The 21,627-nt window shown below is 40.3% G+C and overlaps 2 protein-coding genes across 2 annotated transcripts in view; both read right to left on the reverse strand.

Annotated features, from left to right (window-relative positions):
- LOC146710622 (uncharacterized) overlaps window positions 1-17,418 on the reverse strand; it is a 51,127-nt gene extending 33,709 nt beyond the window's left edge. Inside the window, exon 1 of the mRNA XM_085453214.1 lies at window positions 17,329-17,418. Within this exon, the coding sequence (XP_085309340.1) occupies window positions 17,329-17,400 (72 nt within the window). The 5' untranslated portion in view covers window positions 17,401-17,418. The remainder of the gene's footprint in view (window positions 1-17,328) is intronic.
- A 1,121-nt stretch (window positions 17,419-18,539) lies between these two features.
- On the reverse strand, window positions 18,540-21,294 carry LOC146710623 (uncharacterized). Its single transcript, XM_085453215.1, has 4 exons — window positions 21,118-21,294; window positions 20,105-20,260; window positions 19,775-19,870; window positions 18,540-19,644 (listed from the first exon to the last, which is right to left on the reverse strand). The coding sequence occupies exons 1-4, from the start codon at window positions 21,217-21,219 to the stop codon at window positions 19,327-19,329; spliced, it is 672 nt and encodes a 223-aa protein (XP_085309341.1). The 5' UTR covers window positions 21,220-21,294; the 3' UTR covers window positions 18,540-19,326.
- Between the last annotated feature and the right edge of the window lie 333 nt (window positions 21,295-21,627).

The raw sequence follows: 21,627 nt of genomic DNA on the forward strand, positions 1-21,627 counted from the left end.
TTACAGTTTGGCCTATGGCATCAATTAGTGAACAAATATACATAAACCATCAAGTTCCAGTCAAAATACATCAAAATCATTCAAGCTGCGGTCAACAGAAAGTTTTGCCTCATGCTCATCCTACCTTTCTGCTCATCAACATCAGGTGTCGTGAACAGGCGAGTGCAACCACATTTATCATCTACCACACCCATGAGACACGCCCCACACCCATGCACCAATACAGTGAGTCCATTTAAACCAACCCACTTAGTCAAAAAGGAACAACTCATATGGCTCCTACATACCGGCCCCTAATTATTTTAGAGCAATAATTACATCATACTTACCATGTAGGAGACGAAGGCTACGTTCACACTGCAGGTCTTAATGCTCAATTCCGATTGTTTGATCAAATCCGATTTTTTTGTCTGCTTGTTCACACTACAAATAAAATGCGACAGCAAACGCGCTCTAGTGTGAACGTGTTACACCACTCCAGGACAACTTGGTGTAAACAGCAGAACCGAGTTTATTTGGGTACTTCAGAACCGTGGCTTTCACATACAGAGCCCAAGAATACACTCTTCTTCTTTTCCTTTTTCGAACATAGTTTCTTTTTTCGTGACTGCCCCCTACTGGTGGAAAAACATGTAGCAGCCAAAAATCCAAACATATAGTTGAATAACACAAATACCAACAGATTTATGCAATGTTTTGGACATATTTTAGCTTTACACTTAACCAAGTGCTACATTCCTCCCCTGCTAAATAAATGTTGTCCCAACATTGAGGAAACATGACAATAAGAAACAAAAATAAACAACTATACTTCTCTTTTCCTTGTGACAACGTAGAGATGGCGTAAGTCGGAATAGGGTTTAGCAGTGCTTTAAGATCACTTTCACGATGCACTATTGGACCTCAGGTGACAGAATCGCATGTTACTCTCTTACCAGATAAGCATCGGCTTATAACAATGCTGAGTTGTTTCCAACAGTCCACATACAAGCACCGCAGCAATTTCCTAATGTTGTAAACCTGCTCAACATTTGGCAATAAACCCCATTCTGATTCTGATTATTACCCTCTAAGACATTACTATCACTTTATCATGTGCTCCGGAGCTTATCAACTTAGATAGTAACCATTTAATCACAATTAACCTCATCAAACATAACGATCCAATGTCTTACGCTACCATCCCCAAAAGTATCAAATACTTGTGTCACCATACTGGTAAGGCCTTGTAAGTCCCCATACATTTTTGAAAAATAACATCATTTAAATTAAAAAAAAACTCTTTCACAGTTCAATAATAACTAACTGGCACATAAGCTGCATAGTAAGGCATTTGTAGAGCAGGCCAAGGTACTCCAAACTGGTCATAGAATGGCGGTGCTGCTGCACTGGCATACAATGGGTTAACACTGTGACCAATTGCTCTTTGAACTGGTTGGCCAAACGCATCATAAGTCAATATTTTCCGTGGACATCTGTCCCTCTGAGATCTTCTCGGCTGCGGTTCCGACAGTTCTGGGTTCATTTCACTGGGCTGACCTGGCGAAGCAACAGTGTCTGATGATGCTGAGGTGTCATGTTCAGCGTTACCTTGTCCATTCACCATTTCTACTTGAAACTCTTCAGTATCCACTCTAAGCTCCGTGCTCTTTCGCTGAAGGTCCTGGTCCAGTTCAGTAGCAGGTGCAGACACCATTAAATCCCCTTGAGGCTGACAGTGGTGGTGCCTCACTCTCTGAGACCAATACTGTTCTTCATCATCTGAGCTCTCTATATGGTTCGATGCGTCTTGTTAGCATGTTCTGGTTCGTGCAACTGGTCCGTCCGGTTATTGTCTCCCCAGAAACATTTCCGTTGTCTTTTTTCCTATTTCCATTGTGTTGTGTGTGCTTTTGCAGCGTTTTTCTTCTTGCAAGCGGTTTTCTTCTTGCAAGCGGTTTCTGAAGTTGCAGTCCGTTTGGCCTCTCAGGGCCACCGTACATTTGCATCAACAGCATGAACTAAAATGGCCATTTTAATCTCTGGATCATTTAAAGAGATCTTTCCAAAATCAAGGTTCACTGGCCAATTAATTTCTGGTTCAGCAAGAAACTTTGGCCATGACAACCAGGAATCATCCATTTTTACCTGATTGCACCTAAAAGGTAAACCAATGGTCTAATGACCATCAACCAATTTAAGAGTCCATCACTGACTTCATAAACTGCTGATCTTCTCTAGACAAAGCAAATTGCTCATCCTGAATACATTCTGGAAAATCAGCCTTCATTTGACGTTCCCACAGCTCATCCAATCTTGCCACGGAAATCCTATTGAAACTCACATCAAAAATGTCAGTCTTATGATCCTCTCTGAGAGGACCATTCACCGTCCAACCCAGCATAGTTTTTACTGCATAGGGACCTCCATCCTGACTTCTAACAACCTCCCATGGCTCTAAAGCCTTGGGCACATTGGTCCCGATCAACAGGTCTACCCCGGAATTTATCTCCAGTATCTTAACAGGGCTCTAGAGTGAGACCAAATTTTTCAGTGGTGCGACTAAAAATATATATACATTTGGTTGCACCTGTGCGACCAACTGTTCGGGTAGCAAAAAATAAATAAATAAATAAAAAAAATTTTAAAAAAATCTGCAACCTTCCCTGTGGTCAACAACAGACACACATTATGCCCCTATCGTGGAAGTGCAGGTGGAAGTGGGAGGTGAGTAGCTTGACTAAAGCGACATCAATTCATTATATCCTGAATCGACTTTTAAATATAACTGTGTTTTGCCAGAAACGCCAGATTCTCAGATTAAAGCTCACAAAACCATTTCAACAACAACCAAACAGCAGATGAGAGCAGGTACACGGACTCCACACAAAGACGTAAACACAGACCCGACGCATCAGAATCAGCTTTGTCTTTCTCGGCTTTCTCACCCGACGGCCCGTAGACGGACACGCTGTCGGAGCTCAGCGATCCCGATGCGTCCGGTCCGCGCTGTGTTTACGTCTTTTTGCGCCGATTCTGAGCTGCAGGTTTTGTCTCTCCAACCAAAATCCACCGAGCCAGCAGCAAAAGAAGCAGCAAACTGCGCTTCACATTTGATCAATGTCGTCATGAATTTTGCTGTTTTGCTTCCACGACTATTAAAATCACACTTCATCTTGAGAGGGGCGTGCTTCCACCCACCCTAAACCTTGCCCATATATCCCTGATCTTAAAGAAGGATAAACCCGCGGATCTGTGTACATCCTACAGACCTATAAGTCTACTTAGTGTGGATTGTAAGATTCTGTCCAAAATTTTATCCAGACGTTTGGAGGAGGTTCTGCCGGTTCTGATAAAGCCTGACCAGACGGGATTCGTCAAGGATAGATACTCCCGCTCCAATGTCCACCGACTCATAAATGTTGCGCAGTTCTCTCAGAACGCCAATTATAGGGCTCTTGCGATCTCTTTGGATGCTGAGAAAGCATTTGATCGGGTGGAGTGGGAGTATCTATTTGATGTTTTGGACAGGTTTGGTTTGGGATCTGAATTTGTCAAGTGGGTCAAACTGCTGTATGGGGCCCCAGCTGCAAGGGTCTTGGTTAATGGCTCGGTCTCGGATGTCTTCCCACTGGGTAGGGGAACGCGGCAAGGATGCCCCCTCTCTCCCCTGTTGTTTGCACTTGCTTTGGAGCCACTGGCAGAGGCTATAAGAACTGATCCTGAGATCTGTGGGGTGACCTTGTCGAATACTGAATACAGGATTTCCCTTTATGCAGATGACGTGTTGCTCTTTCTCACTAAGCCAGAAACTTCTATTCCTGCACTGACACATATCATCAACCAATTTGGCCTCTTCTCAGGGTATAAGATAAATTATGATAAATCTGAAGCTTTGCCACTGGGTGACGGGGGGAGGTGGGACGCTCCTCCTAATTTCCCTTTCAGGTGGTCGACCACAGGTTTCACATATTTAGGTATCAGGGTGTCCGCAGACACAGCGGAGTTGTACAAGTTGAACTTCAAGCCGATTGTGGCCTCAATCAAGAATGACCTCAATAGGTGGTTTGACCTCCCCCTGTCTTGGACGGGTAGAATAAGTTTAATCAAGATGAATGTGCTACCCAGAATATTATACCCCATTCAAATGTTGCCTCTCAGGATCAACAGAAAAACATTCATAGAGATTGAGGGATGTCTTTCTAAATTCATATGGCGTGGGAAGAAATCTAGACTAAAGATACAGATTTTACAACTGCCCACGGATGAGGGGGGTCAGGCACTGCCTAACTTTTTATATTACTACTGGGCTTGCCATGCACAAATAATCTCAGGGTGGTTACATTCCTTCCTTCACCGGGGCGAACCATCGGTAGATGCCTGGTGCTGTGACCCTCTCTCACCTCTTAGTCTCTTATCCACTGACCTGGCGGACCTCCCTCTTGGTGTCAGAACTAATTCCGTCTTGATGCCCACTTTAAAGGTTTGGCGTAATATTACTGCCCACGTCGGAAGAAGAGGTTTCTCTAGTGCACTGCAGCCTCTAACTAGGAATAAAGCTTTCCCCCCGGGTATTGGCATTAATATATTTGATGATTGGTATTCTAAAGGTATAAGATTTATTTGTGATCTGTTCGAAAGGGGTAGTTTTATGGCCTTTAATCAAGTTCAAGTTAAGTATAATTTACCACAGAAACACTTCTTTGGATTCCTGCAAGTAAGGCATTATGTGAACTCCCTTAAATTTCCAGCCAATCAACCAGTTTTGAACCCTGTTGAAAGCTTTCTTCTCAAAGTTAACGAGGAAATGACTACAAAAAAGAAATTTATTTCTCTTTGTTATGGGAAATTGTTGTCTTTGAACTTTATAACCACTGATAAGGCCAGGGTTCGGTGGGAAACCGACCTCGAAGCTCAGGTTGGTGCGGAAGCATGGTCCAAAACTTTCAGATCTGCCATGAAATTGTTTCCCTGTAACAGACTAAAGGAAAGCCAGTACAGAATCTTACATAGACTACAGCGTACGCCGGAGTTCCTAAATAAAATTCACCCTCAGATTTCTGCTCTTTGTGTGAAGTGCAATACGGCTGTAGGGACCTATTACCACTGCATATGGCAATGTCCTTTAATTACTAGATTTTGGAAGAATATTGCTATAGAGCTTTGCTCTATTTTCCACCGAACGATCCCACTGAACCCTATGCTGTTCGTTCTGGGTCTATCTATAGAAGGGCTCTCTCTGTCTTCTGTACAGATGCTTTTGTTAAGTAAACTTTTACATTTGGCGAGGCGATGTGTACTGTTTCAATGGATTCAGAGACGGCCCCCTACTGTTACACAGTGGTACAGAGAACTGCTCAGGGTGCTGCCGATGGAGCGCCTCAGTGCCATCATAAAGGGCAATTGTAATGCATTCTGTAGCATATGGCAGCCTCTGCTTGATCACCTACCTCATGACCTTACTGTGCTATTACATAAAGGGGACTCGCAGTTTGTTTTTAAACACACTGATTAATGTCTGTGTTTCCCCCCCCCCTTTTTTTTTTTTTTTTTTTTTTTTTTTATTGTTTCCCTTGACTTCGAATGTAAAACGCTTTACATATTTTGTCCCAGGCGTGTGTACTGGTAACTCATATACCTGCATTTGCTTTGTTTTTTTGTTTTTTTTGTGCTTGGCTGTGCTGACTTGTTGCTGTTCGTGTTGTTCTGACAAAATCAATAAATCATCGTTTCAAAAAAAAAAAAAAAAAAAAAAAAAAAAAAAAAAAAAAAAAAAAAAAAAAAAATCACACTTCATGCACAGCTAGCTCTCTCTCTATCTCTCTCTGTACTTCAAGAACAGTTCCCGTCTCCAATCTCTGTTTTCTGAGTTATTCATTTGCTTATTACCCACCAGTCTACCGTTGTTTACAGCGCTGTGGCTGCTGTCTTTTTCTTTTTGTCACTTAAATGACCTCGGACAAGAAAGCCTGTTTTTTCTGTTGTTCAATACTGAAGAAATTTAAACTTTATATGCAGAACATTGTAGAATATTTTTAAGGTTATCTGCTATAAAAAGCCAGACCAGGAAAATCTCCTTCATGTTTTTCTGTGTTTTATTCTCAGTTACTTTCACACAAAGGCATCTGCTGTGATGTTCACAATTCTGATAAAGTCAGTACTGATAAATGATCAGAATTATAATATTTCTGACTGTCTGAGGCTAAGTTGAATCGAATCGGGACTTTGAAAACCGGAATCGAATGGATTATAGAGATCAGTGATGATACCCAGCCCTAGTGAGCAGCCTAGGCACGACAGAAGTGGATGTAGCTGTAATAGGAAAAGAACTATTGCTAACTTTTCTGTTAAGGCCTGATCCTTCTGAAATTCATAGCCAGTGCTCTGACACGGTGTCATCAATCTTTGAATGCTGAAAAAGCACAGTGTATCCAGAAAAACACATATTATATCAATTATAAAATTTGTGTGCGCCTAACTTTTGTACCGGTACGCCTAACTTTAAAAAGTTAGGCGTACCGGTACGCCCATGGCAAAAAGTTAGTCTAGAGCCCTGCTTAATATAGCGCAAATGTGGCCATCTATCGAGATCTTCCTGTCGAGGAATATTACATTGATGAACAGGCATGCTTTTCTGAGTAAATAAGTCAGGCAAGTCACAGTAGTGATCTAAATCCAAACCAGCTACTTCAAAATCTGAAACAACATAACTACTGACCATTTTCTCCTGACCCATTGTCCGCAAAAGAATGCCAGTTTTCCTTCCTGAAAGATTCAGCCTATTCATGAGCCCTTCAGTACAAAACGAAGCTGGGCTCCCAGGATCTAGGAAAGCATAGGTTATCAGTGACTGATTACCTTTCTTGGCCTTCACTCTAACGGGTATTATGGACAGAGCACTATTTTACTCACTGGCCCCAGTAACACCACTGCTTTGCACAGCACATGAAGGACCTTCATCTGGTGGTTCTCCCCCTCCTATAGTTTGCACTGCAACACTTTCCCTCCGCTTGGAGTGAATATGTAAGAGTGTGGGGTGTTTCTGTTTACAGACTTTACACAAGAGACGTTTCCTACAGTCCTTGCTTCTGTGCCCAATGCGCAGACAACCATAACACACGCCATTCTCTTTCAAAAAAGATAATCTTTCAAAGTGCAACTTTCTTTCAAATGAAGGACACAAATCCAACATATGCCCTGCTCCACAAAACAAGCAAACCTTGGTCACAACTGAACCACTCTCTCGCCTCAATCTTCCCTTCCACCTTGGCCACTGTAGTAGCAAAACTACTCCGCTTAGCCTTAGGGTAAAACTGAGACTTACCATTCCTCGCCTCTTTTCTGGTGGCTGTCGGAGGATCATGTATATCTCCAAACAATGGGTCACTTGCGATCTTAACTTGCCTTTCAACAAACTCAACATCGCTAAAAACCACTTTACGTTGAAACCTCTCCTGCAGATTGCAGACAACATTCCTCCATTTATCCCTGAGCTTATAGGGTAACTTTTTTTTTTTTATAACTGCTTGCATATTAGCAGAGACATCCAACTCATGCAAGGACTCAACATCTCCCATTGCATTACAACATTGCCTTAATAAAAACCCATATTCCTGCAAAGCCTTCACATCATCAGTTTTTATAGGTGGCCATTTACTGACCCTTTCAATGTAGGCAGCAGCAATTTTCAGCGAATTGCCAAAGTTCTCTTGGAGCAAAGATTTAGCTTTAGCATATCCATACTCAACAGGCATATACTGACAGCTTCGGACCATTTCTCTGGGATGGCCTCTAGTGTATTGCACGAGAAAATATAAACAATCCTTAGCACTGTGAGCTTGACTCTCCACCATGTGCTCAAAAGCTCTCATAAATGTTTGATATTGCAAAGGATCGCCATCAAATAACTGAATGTCACGACTTGGTAGCAAAAACAGAGACTGCTGCTCAGCCAGTAAAGTTGTCATTTCATTTTGTTTCTTCAAAACTGACTAGATGATCATGACCCTCACCACCTTGCACTGTATGTGTAAGAGGTTTCGATTGTGCGTGAGACTGCGACATCATCCGAGTAGTCGAAACTGCACCTGGAAATACTTGATATAACTTCGTCTCCGACTGTTCCAACGAAACAACCTTAGGCTGAGAAGTATTTTTAACCTCGGGCCTCACATCCAATACATGTGCTTGATGATCACTTGCATCGACACCCTGATATGGTTGCTCTGGTAACACAGGCTTGAACGTCGGAGCATTGGGATTTAAAAACGACTAAACGCCCCTGCTCTCGTTCTAAATACGAATTCATTCCATCAGATTTACCATTAACAGCACTTGAGACTCGGGACATTTCAGAAGCTTTTAAAACATTCACCTTTGCTGCTGAGGCTGCTATTTCAGTCAAGCAGCTCCTTTCTTTTCTTAGGCTGTGTTTCTTGTTCTTCCAAAGCATGCTTTTCTTTCAACAACCTCTGTCGAACAAGAAGGGCAGCCATGTCAGCCTCTGCCGTTATGTGTGCTGACAAGGCAGATGAAACCATTGAGCCACTGAGTGATGATTTACTTTTCCTACAACTTCTGCTTGCAACATTAGAGACGTTATCACTTGGATTAACATCATCTATCGCAGCACCTTTACCAACATTCCCGGCGTGCCTAGAAGCACCAGAACCATTTCCAGCAGGTAATACATCAGAAGACTCAACACCAGGTGGATTTAAATGTGGCAAATCAAGCTCAGACACCTGATTTCTACTCTTCAGGTTTCCCTTTGCATCATGAAGCAATTTCTTTATCTCTTCCATAAACTCAGTATTATGTGCTTGCACACTTATAAACCAAGCAGTTTGTTTTTCTTGCTCCTCTTGAGGAAGCAAAGGAAGCAAGGTTTCATGCAGACGAGTTGCCTCATTAAGCAACACAGACAAATTCTCTAACTGAGCCTGAACAGTGGAAACATTATCTTCAGATTGCTTTAATTCTTTAACCTTTATGACCTTTTTAATTTTATTAATCTTAGTGTGACGTTCTGTTTGAAGCCGTCTTTTCTTTCCATCTGCATCACCACATTGTATTAATTGGCGTGTCTCCATTTTTTTCAAAACATTACAAAATCCAAACACTAAACTGCAACTATGCCACACATATTGATTCCAACACATCAACTTGATGACATTCCCTTCAATAAACCTTGGACACACACAATTAACAGGAGCAATATCCCCCACTATCTGCCTATTAAACCTAACTCAACCTAGTCTTCCGTACATACTAGCGGTGGGTATTTATGTACCTCCATACTGTCAGCTGTGAGGAAGACAAACTGTCTTAAACACAAACTGCGGCGGTACTCCCAAGCCAATGGCTTCAGCCGCCTGATGCACAATACCTAGAAAGCAAATCAGTACAACGCCTAGTGCAGCTGTACTGCTGAAACCTAACGGGACTAAGACTCCTGAAAGAAATCTGTTGTGTGTAGCCAAAGGCTTCGTCTAAAAGCTGCATGGACAAAGGCAACAGCAAACTATAAAACTCATCTATATATAAATAATCCAATAAAACCTACAAACTTTTCTGTTGACAATTTGTTGCGGCTCCTCCAACCAATGGCCGCGGCAGGCTAAACATGAGGACACAGATGACGCACAACAATAAATGCATAAAATACACTTCTGTATCATTTGCTCCTTTTATTCCACATACAACTGTCCAATATATAAATCAGCACATGGGATTAACTATTAAACAAATGCACAGATTGCACAAACAAATAACTGCAACTCACCAATAACTGCACTAATTACAATGCCAACACACAGTTTGGCCTATGGCATCAATTAGTGCACAAATATACATAAACTAGTGATGGCCCGCTTGAAGCTGACGCTCCGGAGCGTGTGTCGAAAAAAACAACACACTGGTTCAGAAGCACTGTGTCGAGGCTTGCTTCGTTTGGCAAAAGTCACGTGACCAGTGACGTCCGAAGCTTCATTACGCACGTAACTGCTTCGGTACCTGATTCAAACAGATATAAGGAAGTGAATCATCCACGGGATTCGTGGAGTGTGTTGATGGTGACAGATAGCGACGAGGTGATCATTCCACTGACAGATATGGAGCCAGCGAGGAAGAGAGGACGTTCTGGCGTGTGGGAATATTTTGAGTTGATTTTGCTCAATTCATTTTATCTGCCGAAGTGAAAAACTTGAAATGTCCAAAATCATGTTTTCATAATGTAAATATCATTACAGCATATGACTTCAGGAACACTTCCATGTGAATTAAAGCTGATGAAGACTACAACAATGTATTTGACACTATACGTACATGACATTGCTACAGTTTAGAAAATCATTTTGTTTATTGTTTTTAGGTGATAGTCTGCAGGACCCAGGAATACCTGCATATCTACCAACTTGCAGTGTAGTTCCTGCACTCCACAGCCTCTTCTGTTCCATGCAAGTGGATTTTCTCCAGGGCAGGAGAAACTATTTCTAAGAAAAGAAACAGACTCAGCCAGCGCACAGTAACACTAATCCTCTTGTTAACTGTAAATAACAAAAGGGCTACCTTACATTGATCATGTTTTTACTTTGCAAGTTCTTGATTAGGGGTGGGTTTTGATTATCGCTTTTCTGATTACAATCCATGCTAAATTGAATAAAGTGATATTGATTCATTAAAATCCCGTGTCGATTTGTAAATTAACGTTATTATGCCTGAAACGCCAGCATCTCAGGTTAAACCTCACAACATGTCGTCAAACACCATACAGCTAAAACAGTAACTGGGAGCAGGTTTACGGATTCTGCATACAAACGTGAACACAGAGCGCGGACCCGACGCGTCAGAGTCAGATTTTGATGCGTCGTCGGGTCCGCGCTGTGTTTGCCTCTTTTTTCTTCGCTGGCTTCTGCAGCTGCAGGTTTCATAACTCTCTGTTTACATCTCTAATTAAGTCTCACATGTGTCAGCTTTCTTTTAATAGATACGAAATTATGGATATATACTGTTAAATGATCAGAATTGTAATATTTCTGACTGAGGCAAAACTTTCCAGATTCCAATCAAATTGAATCGGATCCTGTATCGAATCAAAATGATTCTACAAATCAGTGACGATGCAGCCGTACTCGGCTTCCTAAGCATTTTCCCTTTCCAGTTCACAATCAATCCCACCCCTAGGTCAAAAATATGTATAGGAAAATTGGCCTCATCTAATATTTTGTATGAACCTGTCCAGCTGTCCAGTGATTAAACGACAAGTAGATGGAGGCAGGACTCCACAGCAGGGGCATACTCCATAATGTGCTGTGCATTATCATATGTATATTATATATATTGCTCACTTATTGTATTTACCAACATCAAGGAGTTATGAGCAAAGAAAGGCCACACCATAGTGCATGTTTAAATAGGGAAAGTTTATTGATCAAAATGTATTACGCAAATACGCATTACATTTTTTTTCAGCCCCCCAATCGAGAAAACAAAACCAATTACATGTTCAAAGCAACGGAACGGTGGCCCAATATCAGAGAGAACTCCACTCTTGAGTGAGCAGTGATAATTGAGCAGTCTGTTTTATTTTGCAGATTCAAGCTGCTCTTCAAAATTTTCACCACCAGATGTCACCGGAGAGGACTGTGTTGAAAAGCTTCGAGTAATGAACCGTTTTTCAATACAAGCTTCAGTGCTTCGGAAAGCTTCATTTGGCCATCACTAACATAAACCATCAAGTTCCAGTCAAAATACATCAAAATCATTCAAGCTGCAGTCAACAGAAAGTTTTGCCTCATGCTCATCCTACCTTTCTGCTCATCAACACCAGGTGCGGTGAACAGGTGAGTGCAACCAGATTTATCATCTACCACACCCATGAGACACGCCCCACACCCGTGCACCAATACAGTGAGTCCATTTAAACCAACCCACTTAGTCAAAAAGGAACAACTCATATGGCTCCTACATGTAGTCTGCAATAGGCAAACATCTACTATCCCAGGTTTCTTTATGTTTTGCACTTTTACAGATTATATAATATAACATCTTGGTTTAAATCAATTCCTACGAGTTTGTTAAGTTAACATGTTCTTTATTTCAACTGTTAATTTTTATTGTTTAAAGTTACCTTACCTACCTGTCTTACAGAAACAAAAGGAGGAAATGTTGTTTTACTTCCTGCTTTATACCTTCTGGGTTAATCTGAGATCACAGGAAGAGACCAAGTAGTTTACATTGAGTAGGCTAACCACGTTATCAAATTAATGCATTTAAGGTGAACTAGCAAACACCGTCGTAGTTACATGCGGCTGTCTTGTTTGATGGCAGATACTCCCTTCTCCCTGGACAAAAAGGCTAAAATGACCAAAGAAAAAGTGGAAAACAGCTAAACGTGAGAGGTTTTTGGATAAAGTTGGTGTTTATTTTTTTTCAATGATTAAGCACTGCTTCCAGCCAAGAGTGATACCATATATGCCCCATAGCTGCAGAAAAGGCTAACATTGTTATCTTTTTACAAAAAAACAGCTAAACATGAGAGGTTTTAGGACAAAGTTTGTGTTCTTGATTCTTTAAGCACCGATTCGAGCACCGTTTAAGCACCAGCACCGTTTCAAAAGTACCGGTATGGGATAAAACCTAAACGATACCCATCCCTAATGATGGTAACAATCTCCAACCTCCTCTGAGCCTTCCTTCAAAACACCGAGCAATGCACAGCTTCTCAGACGTAAAGACTGGCAGAATCTCATCATCTGCAGTACATCTAATCGAAACACTCAGCCAAAAGTCTGAAAATTAGTTGATCCTGTAATGGATATTAGTGCATGGGCTCAGCACCACACTTTGAGAGATCACTATCTGTGAACTCTGTTCACTGTGTGATCCGCATCTGCATTGAGGATGTTTGAAACACTGTCATTTTCTCTGAGCCAAAGCTCATTTAAAATAAAAAATCTAAATTTTAAATTTCTTTCAACTTCAAAACATGTTGATGATGTAATTTAGCCATTTAAATCAGCTGTGTTCAAGATATATCTAAAACCCTGCAGGACCCCAGCCTTGAGGCCTGGAGCTTCCCAACCCTGTTTTAAAGTAACATCTGCTCCCATCCAGATGACGCCTCTTGAATATAGCACAAAAATAGCAAGACGATGCTAAAACACACGCACTGCATCTATTACAGTAGAAGTAGAAGAAAACAGTAGAAGAAAAGCCTGCCTGCCATGCACACCTTTTAACAAGTCACACATTTAAGGTGTGATGAAACAAAAAAAAAAGGAAAAAGCAGACCCGGACTGCTGAGCAGATAGAGTCCTCCAGGATAGCATTCCTCTCAAGCATCTGCCTGCTATGTTCCCAGACTGTAGTTACAGGAAGAGCTGATGTTATAGTGTGGTAAACTTGACACTATCCAGATGGTTTTGAGACATGCTCTAGTTATCAACATTATTATTAAACAACAACATGTCTGTTGTGTAAATCAGATCAGTAACAGGCAAAGATTAGTTGCAATTTTGGTTCCGATCATCACATAAACTTTTGTTCCTAAACAAGCAACAGGTCAGCTGAAGAATCCTTATTGTTACCTAGAAATGTACCTGGGACAGAATTTTTAAATCAAACTTTTGTTTCACAATTGTTGCGCTTTGTTTTGAAATCTTACTTGGTAAAAGGTTAAAATGAAGCATGAATGCTGGTGACCAAGTTCGCCACGTATGTAGCTCACGCCGAAGGCAATAGTCATGCACAGTGGCGGTCCTAGCCTGTTTGGCGCCCTGGGTGAACACTCCATCTGACATCCCCCCCCCCACACACACACACACGCACACAAAGACACACACACACGGACACACATACATAAAACATATTAAGGGTTGTACATTAACATAAAACTGTTGTCGGGACCACACTGAATTTCACCAGAGAAGCACACACACATGTGAAGAGAGAGAGAGAGTATGCATTGTATGCAAACAGCTACCAAACAGCCATCATAATTCGTCATACAATGAGAACAGGACAAATCAACAACTGACAATGACTAATTAATATTAAACTGTGTATCATAATGTATTGTTTGGAGTTTAGTCTGTTACTGTTGCTATTTTTTCCATTTCTTCTTGGAGCAACTGTAACTCACATAATTTCCTTAGGGATTAATAAAGTATTCTGATTCTCATTGTTTCAGGATGACCTGCCATTATCCAATGACACATCTGCTTACCTGTATCTGTTGCTCGTTTCTCCTCCTCTTCTTTTCTCTTTTTTCTAAACTGAGCACCTGATGGCTTTGAACTTTTCTTTCCTACACCTTAGTTCACAGATTCGCTTTGTCTTTATTTCTGGGATTTCGCTCAGCCCAGGATTCAAATCATGCAAGGGCGTAGATTTGGCATGGACCACCAATATTCAGCGATTATTGAATTGTCCCCACCAATAATTTGATCGCTTCGAGTAAAGAAAAACAAACCCAATAGAAAGAAAAAAAAACGATCTGTCGACATCTCATTCACCCAGCGGTGCAGAAAGAGTTCAATTACGTTCTCTACTGGAGTCCTACGTCATGTGACAAATATGGCAATGTGATTGGCTGAGCCTTTCAGGGAGCTCTGCAGCAAACCTGCGCTGCCAGGAGGAGAGGAGGACGGCAGCAAAAAGGAAGAACCTGGATATAAGAAAGTATTTTTCAAAGAAACCTGTAAGTCACTTAAAGCCAAGTTCACTCATAAAATGTGTCATAATAACGTTACAGGCTATGCTAGGCTTTGGCCCACATCAGTCTAAAACTGTATGTAACCATGAATAACGTGTTTTGGAAACGAACTGCACAACAGGCGGCACTATTAGTTCTCTCAGTCTCAGAGCAGCGTTTCTCATTTTGATTGAAACTGTCAGAGAAAACGGCAGCCTCGAGCAGCCAGGATATTAGTTTACAGAGGCTGTTAAAATGATATGTCTAACGTTAAAATGTTGGTGACACAATAATTTCATCCTAATGGTGCTGACATATTCATAGGGTTAATTTTTGAGACAAAATGTCATGAGATAGTCATGATTTTGCAAATATTCCAACCAACACAAAGCTCAGGGAGTAATGGTGACACAGGTGAAATGATGACTTGATGGTTCATGACTGTATTTGAAGCACATGTGTGACTGCATGTATGTGGAGTGTCTCACTGTTATTCATCAGGTGACAGAGGCAGCTCTGCCATGTTGTAGCTCGGACAGAGGTGGAGAGGCGAGGTCACAGGTGACTGACTGATGAGTTGGTGCTATAGATTAACTAGTATTTATTATCATGACAATTGTTAGGCTGCTGATGTAAATTGATTCATTAGTGTATGTTTGACAAAGAATCTGAATTGACATGTCTCACTTTTTATATGGCACGAATCCATGTGTTATTTTGTCAGATGACAATATGTCCTAGTGCAGTCAGAGGGGAGGAGCCAGGGCCAAAGCTGAGGCACATCAAGCACACAATAATACTTTTAATCTGAGGATAAAACGCAGGTACTGAGGCTGTAAGAAACTTCAGTGCTCTCAGAAGACTAAAAAGATGGGTAAGGTTAACAATGACTCAAAAGAGATTAAACAATGCTGCTGTGTGTCCACCAGGAGAGGCTGGACAGTATAGATGTAAAACCAATATGCCAGCAGTTTATCTCAGTTAACGAGAGGAGCAGGCATGTGTTTGGCTGCTTCACATAGTGGACATTGAGTTGTTGTGTGGGACACCAGTAGTCCATGTCTGTTGCTGTAACAGTAGTTCATGTTTGGAATAAAAAATCCCAGCTCACTGAGTTAATCGGGGCAGTAGTGCCTAAAATGTTGCATAATTTTGCTGAGAGATCTTTTACTTTGTGGTAATCTTAGATGAGTAGTTTTATGGACAAAACCCAGCAGGTCATTCAGTGTTCCCTTAGTGCTAATAAGAGATGTTGGTGTAACTGAAGTAATGTTGTTAAGTCCTTAAAGTCATATTCTTTTATTGTCATGACTGTATTTGAAGCTATTTTTATACCTGATTTATATGGAATATGGCTGAAGTGAACTAAAGCCTAAAATAGTCATTTGTTTAATAGTAATTTAACATTATATAATTCACATATAAAACTATGAATTGTGATTTTAAATGGTTTAAAAGCATGTAGAATAACATATGTACCAAGTATATTTCTCCTCTTTTTATTAAGAAGCAAAAACAAAAAGGAAAAAAGAAACAGGGCAGGGTTCGGTGGTTGAATCATCCGTCCCCACCAATGCCAAAACCAAATCTATGCCCTTGAAATCATGAATACATAACGGGCTTGGATTGACAATATTAGGAATGAAATGCGCTCTATTTGGAAGCAGCCGGCCCCGCCCCTTTCGACGGGTTGTGTGTGTGTGAGACTTTAAATCATCAAACTGTAAATTATAAATTTTAAATTGTTATTGATCCCTTTACCCCGAGTCCTAAAGTGTATATTTGTTTTCTTACTCTTCTTATATTTATTGTTTGTTTACTTGCACTGCTGTAACTGGAGCGTCGTCTCGTCTCTGGACTGTATGGAGCGGAGATGACAATAAAGTTTACTTTGACTTCAGCAGCGAGCATGCGCACCGAGGGCTCTCACGCTCACTTTTCGCACACAGAATTTCGAAAAAAACATCGGTGCAAATTATAAGTCTGTATCATGATGTCTGGTGTTTTCGTGTTTGTTGGTTATTAGATGCTGCTCCAGCCAGAGACTCCCCCGCCGACCCGCCCTCTCCTCCCTGTGCCGCAAGCAGCAGGCGCACCTCGCAAACGGAGGGCGCCCTTACTCCTGACAAAAGGGCGATAGAAAACCGATCCTAAAATGCGCTGGCCCTCCACCACGATGCACCCCTGGGCCACCGCCCGTATCAAAAACCGCTACTGGTCACGCAGGCATGATACCCACGAATCCGCTCTTTGTACGTGTTTCTATCGTTAACGGTGAACGGCGACGGGATTAAAACACTCTGAAGTCGGATGATTGTTTCTGATTTACCCCCTCGGATGTGTGCGTGTATCGACAGATCGATAACAGCTGACCTAGAACTCAAGCATGTTCTTTATTCTGAAAACGCGCTCTGCTCACGGCGCACACATTATATGCCTGAACCAACTTTGCACAAATTTCACATTATTTTCGCTCGTCACACTGCGCACAAGATACTTTGACAGGCGTCACAGCGCTACTGCTCAGCCACATGTCTATGTCCAGTTAACTGAACACGCGCAACACCGATTTCGCAGAAAAGCTAAAGATGACCCAATTTCAGCGACACACACTGAACACACAGTTAGAATGAAGAATGCTCTTTGCTGCCTACCTTGGAGAGATGCTGATTCGTTCTGGCATCTTTACTTTCACTTTCAGCTTTCGTAGTGTTGCACGTCGTCATCGCCGGAGTTTCCAGACTATTGCCCGGGGCCTATTTAAATTGAATTATTATGAATTATTTTTGTCACAAAAGCAGAGGCGGAGCCAGACATTTGAAAGGGTAGTATGCATGTGGGATTTTCTTTGGGGGGGGGGTTATAAATGACTGAAAGATTAATTGGCTCTGTTTTGAGTTTTGTTTAAAAAAATGGCTTCATATAGGGAAAAATATATATCACATGTGCAGGACACCTTAAACTAGTTTTTTAATTAAGCAGCGAGGCAGAACAAAGTCGGGGCTGTATCAAGACACAGGGACTAAACCCCAATTCAACCAGACCCAGAACTGATCCAGAATTAAAACAGGACTACAACAGTTCAAAATCAGGACTACTGAGGACTTAACCAAGACAGAATCAGAACTAGATGATAGTAGCACTAAAAATCATCATAGACCTGCACTACACTTATTTTTTAATTCTACCAAAGTCCACTATTTAGATTGAGAAAAGTTTATATAATTATTTATCCTTGTTGTGCAAACAAGCCTGCATAACTTAATATAGAATTTGAAAAATAACAAACCTAAAAAGAAACACTAGGTACGAGATACATGAGGACCTATGATACGGTGATACTTGTGGTAAACAACCATTTGACTAACATGTGTCTCACCTGCTCTTGTTCATCTCTGTTCTGTCCTCATTCTCTCTCTCCCTCTCTGTGCTGACAATCAAGCCAAACACCAACATCATCAAATATACATGTACACTGAAAAAAATGTTTTGTTCAATTTACTAAATTTTTTTATGACAAGTGGTTGCACGAAATAAATTTGTTTGAATCCAGAAATATTTTTTAAGTTAACAGAATTTAATTTAAGCGAGTAAAGCCAACATATATTTTTTAAGCTACTTTAACTTAACTGTTGTGGATACGACTTAGTCAAATAATATTAGTAATTCCAACTAAGGTTGTGTTAAGTGTACCAGAATAATTTGTTTCCTTTAAACTTATGTCCCAAAGTTATATTCAAATCAATAAAATTGTTAATTTCTCTCTATTTCAATTAAGTAAATTTTACTTAAAAAAAAAAATATTGCTTACCCTGATTTGTAGTTCTTTTTAATAACGCCAATAATGAAAACTACAAAATTCTTTCACATCATTTATTAATGCAAAATTTGTTGCAAACAGAATAAGAATCCACATGTAAGGGAAATTGCTGTAATTTGTATAATACAAATTACAAAACTTTTGCCTATGAACTAGTAGCTTTAAAAAGCTCTATTCAAACAAAACAGAAACAACAGACAAGAGAAATGTTAACCAATGTTTCTCTTCCTCTAACAAAGAATAAAACACTGCCAGCGGTATAAAGTATCACAATTACAAACTGATGCATCCACAAACTAACCAAAGTTTCAGACTTGCTGTTCTGCGATCCATATTTAGAAATTTCATTTTAATAAGGTAATTAGACTTAAAACTAAACTTGTGTTTTCCTTACTGCTTTCCATTCTAGTCCTTCCTTGAGGATTCTTAATGTTTTACATGTTTTCTGACCTAACATACTTGCTTCAAAACAATAGTCCTAAAGTGTTACCAGTGTGCTGCAGTGTGGTAATCATGCAATTATTATTTATTTATTTATTTATTTTTAAATCAGGTGAGTTAACACTGATTATAGGGCAGCAGCTATCAAGGACCGGAATAAAGAAAAATTGCTTCGGTAAACTGAATAATTACAAAGTTGCTCTTCAAGCTACTCAAATGTACCAAACGTGAAACATTCATTATTGAAAGTGAAAATGTTCAATCAAAACATAACACAGAACGTGAGAACGAATGATGGTTATACAAATATTTCACTCCTATTCACAAGAGCACCAGTCATTGGTAATTTACATAACAAAATGTAAATGGATGTGTGGTTTTAGAAATCTTCCTATCCAGTAGCAATTTTGTTCTTCAGCCCAAGGACTTTGGGGGAGAGCTTTTTCCCATCCAATCCCATCAACACTTTCTGAATGAATTCATAATAGTGCCTCAATTCCTTGGGGTAGGCTAGGTTTAGTGCATAGATTACTCCAAGCATCAATGCACAAGCTTGGGCCGGAGATCCAATGTTGTCCATGACTATCTCCCCTTCAACAAATATTCCAATGTCATCATAATGTCCATTTTGTCCATCCTCCTTGTTGATGACATAAATGCCCATGGTGTGCTTCTTTAGGCCTCTCTGGATGTCATCTCCTTCAATGTCCTAAACATTTAATAAAAAGGTAAAAGAAAAACAATTAACTCTACAATTAAATTCCAATCTAGTCGTTTGTGTGTGTGTGTGCAAATATCTAAGAAGTGTGTGTATAGAGGACTTGCTAACAATGACTTACCAAGTACTCCCGAATAAGGCTTCCGTCCTCTTCACCAAGGTAGAGGCAAAGTGCCCTGAGAACTGCTTCCCTCTTCACTTTAACATCACTTTCAGCCTGTTTAAAGAGAGTTGCTGATTAAACCAATTTGGAAAAAAGAACAATGTCTGACATTCGCAATAAGTAAATTTTATCATAAGTCAGTTCAAACATAGTAAATAAAATTTATATATGAAAATTTCAAAATTTAGATTGCTTGGCCGGTCACCTAAAATGGCTTATTTGACTCACCAGTGACTTGCCACTTAAGACAAATTAAATCCAAATAGAATTTGCAATATTCAGATTTACCTCTTGCATGATCTGCAAGTGGTGGGCAAGTTTCTGCCCAGAAACACCGCCCTTCTTCTGGAAAACTGTCATCAGCCGAGGTGTAATTCTGTCTAACTGTGCCGCGAAGGTCGTCTCCAGTTGAAGTGTTGTAATACGCTGGAATTCAGCATTTACCTGTATCACACACACAGAGAAAAAAAAAAAAAAAAAAAGAAGACTGGTGCTTAATCATTGGTATGTTTATTTTGTTATTTCTTCATTAAATGCTACAATGTAATTGCCATCACTTCATAAAGCATGATTAGCATATGGGTTAGTATACAGTGCATAAAGGATGTTACTACTGTTAATCAAAGAAGAAATGAATGGCATCAGTCCATTTAGCGGGTTTAAAGGGTTTTAAAAAGCAGATATTTGTCTGTTTCAGGTGGTTGGCAACACATTTTCCTGTGCTCTTTGTCCGCTGGTGGGAGTGTCTCACCTGTGAGGTCAGCACCTCTCGGTGGTGAGAGGTCTTAGGGGTTTTAACTTGACCCATTTATTTTTTTATCTTATGAGCAACAAAGTTTGTTCATCACATTTTTAATTTACATTTGTTTAGCACATGCTTTTAACAATCTGAGGCTAACTAAAAACTAATAGCTAAATGAAAGGTTTTAGGTTAATTCACAATTGATAATCTGATTTCACTCTATTAATTATTGAGATGATTAATCAATCATTTCAATAATCAAACTCACTATAAAATAGTTTGGGCCCTATATGTAGTGCAAACTTACTTAAACAATCAAAAATTTATTTTATTCATGTTTCTACACTTTAAGTCACTTATGTTTTTCATACACAACTTGTATTTTAAGTGCTGCTCCAATAAATACTCTGTACGGTACACAGGTCAATCACTATAAATGCCAGCCTCTTTATACCTATATTAGGGATCGTCTTAATCCAAGTGGCCCAGATTAATTAATGTATAACATAAGGAATTACTGAAAAGAACACTCAGCAAAAAAAAAAAAGCATGCCTTTACCTCATTAATCTGGAAAAGTGCAGGCCACCTAGCTTTAAACTCCCCAGCAGTTGGACTTCCCTGCACCACCTCTTGTCTACGGTAGGAAAATGTTCTTGACATCTTCTGTCTTACATCTGAGGCACTGTTTCTTCGTCTGACGTCGGTCAAAAGCTCAACCCTGATGTTTTCTAGACTGTCATCTGTTTCGCCAGCTGGGTGTAATGGACAAAAATTGACCTCAGCCTTTTTAGGCTGAGGTCAATTTTGCATGTGGGATACTGTGTGGGATACTGCTTTGACAAAGATGCACTTGTATCCAGATTTGCCATGTACACAAGTTTGATTGTACTTCGGTCTTGAATGTCTTGCATTGATGTTATGTTCATAAACTCATTATTGAAGTCAGGATCCATGAATTGAATACGAAAGTCTCTTTCAATTCCAAATGCTTGGCAAATTGTGCTCTGAAGATCAGTCAAAGTTCTTGGCATCCCAGATGGAACGTCAAGTCTCCTAAAATCATCATCT

The sequence above is a fragment of the Copadichromis virginalis genome, linkage group LG4 (genome assembly GCF_057382275.1).
Source record: "Copadichromis virginalis isolate Kocher_CV1m ecotype Utaka linkage group LG4, C_Virginalis_male_GT1.1, whole genome shotgun sequence".
NCBI classification, from domain to species: Eukaryota; Metazoa; Chordata; class Actinopteri; order Cichliformes; family Cichlidae; genus Copadichromis; species Copadichromis virginalis.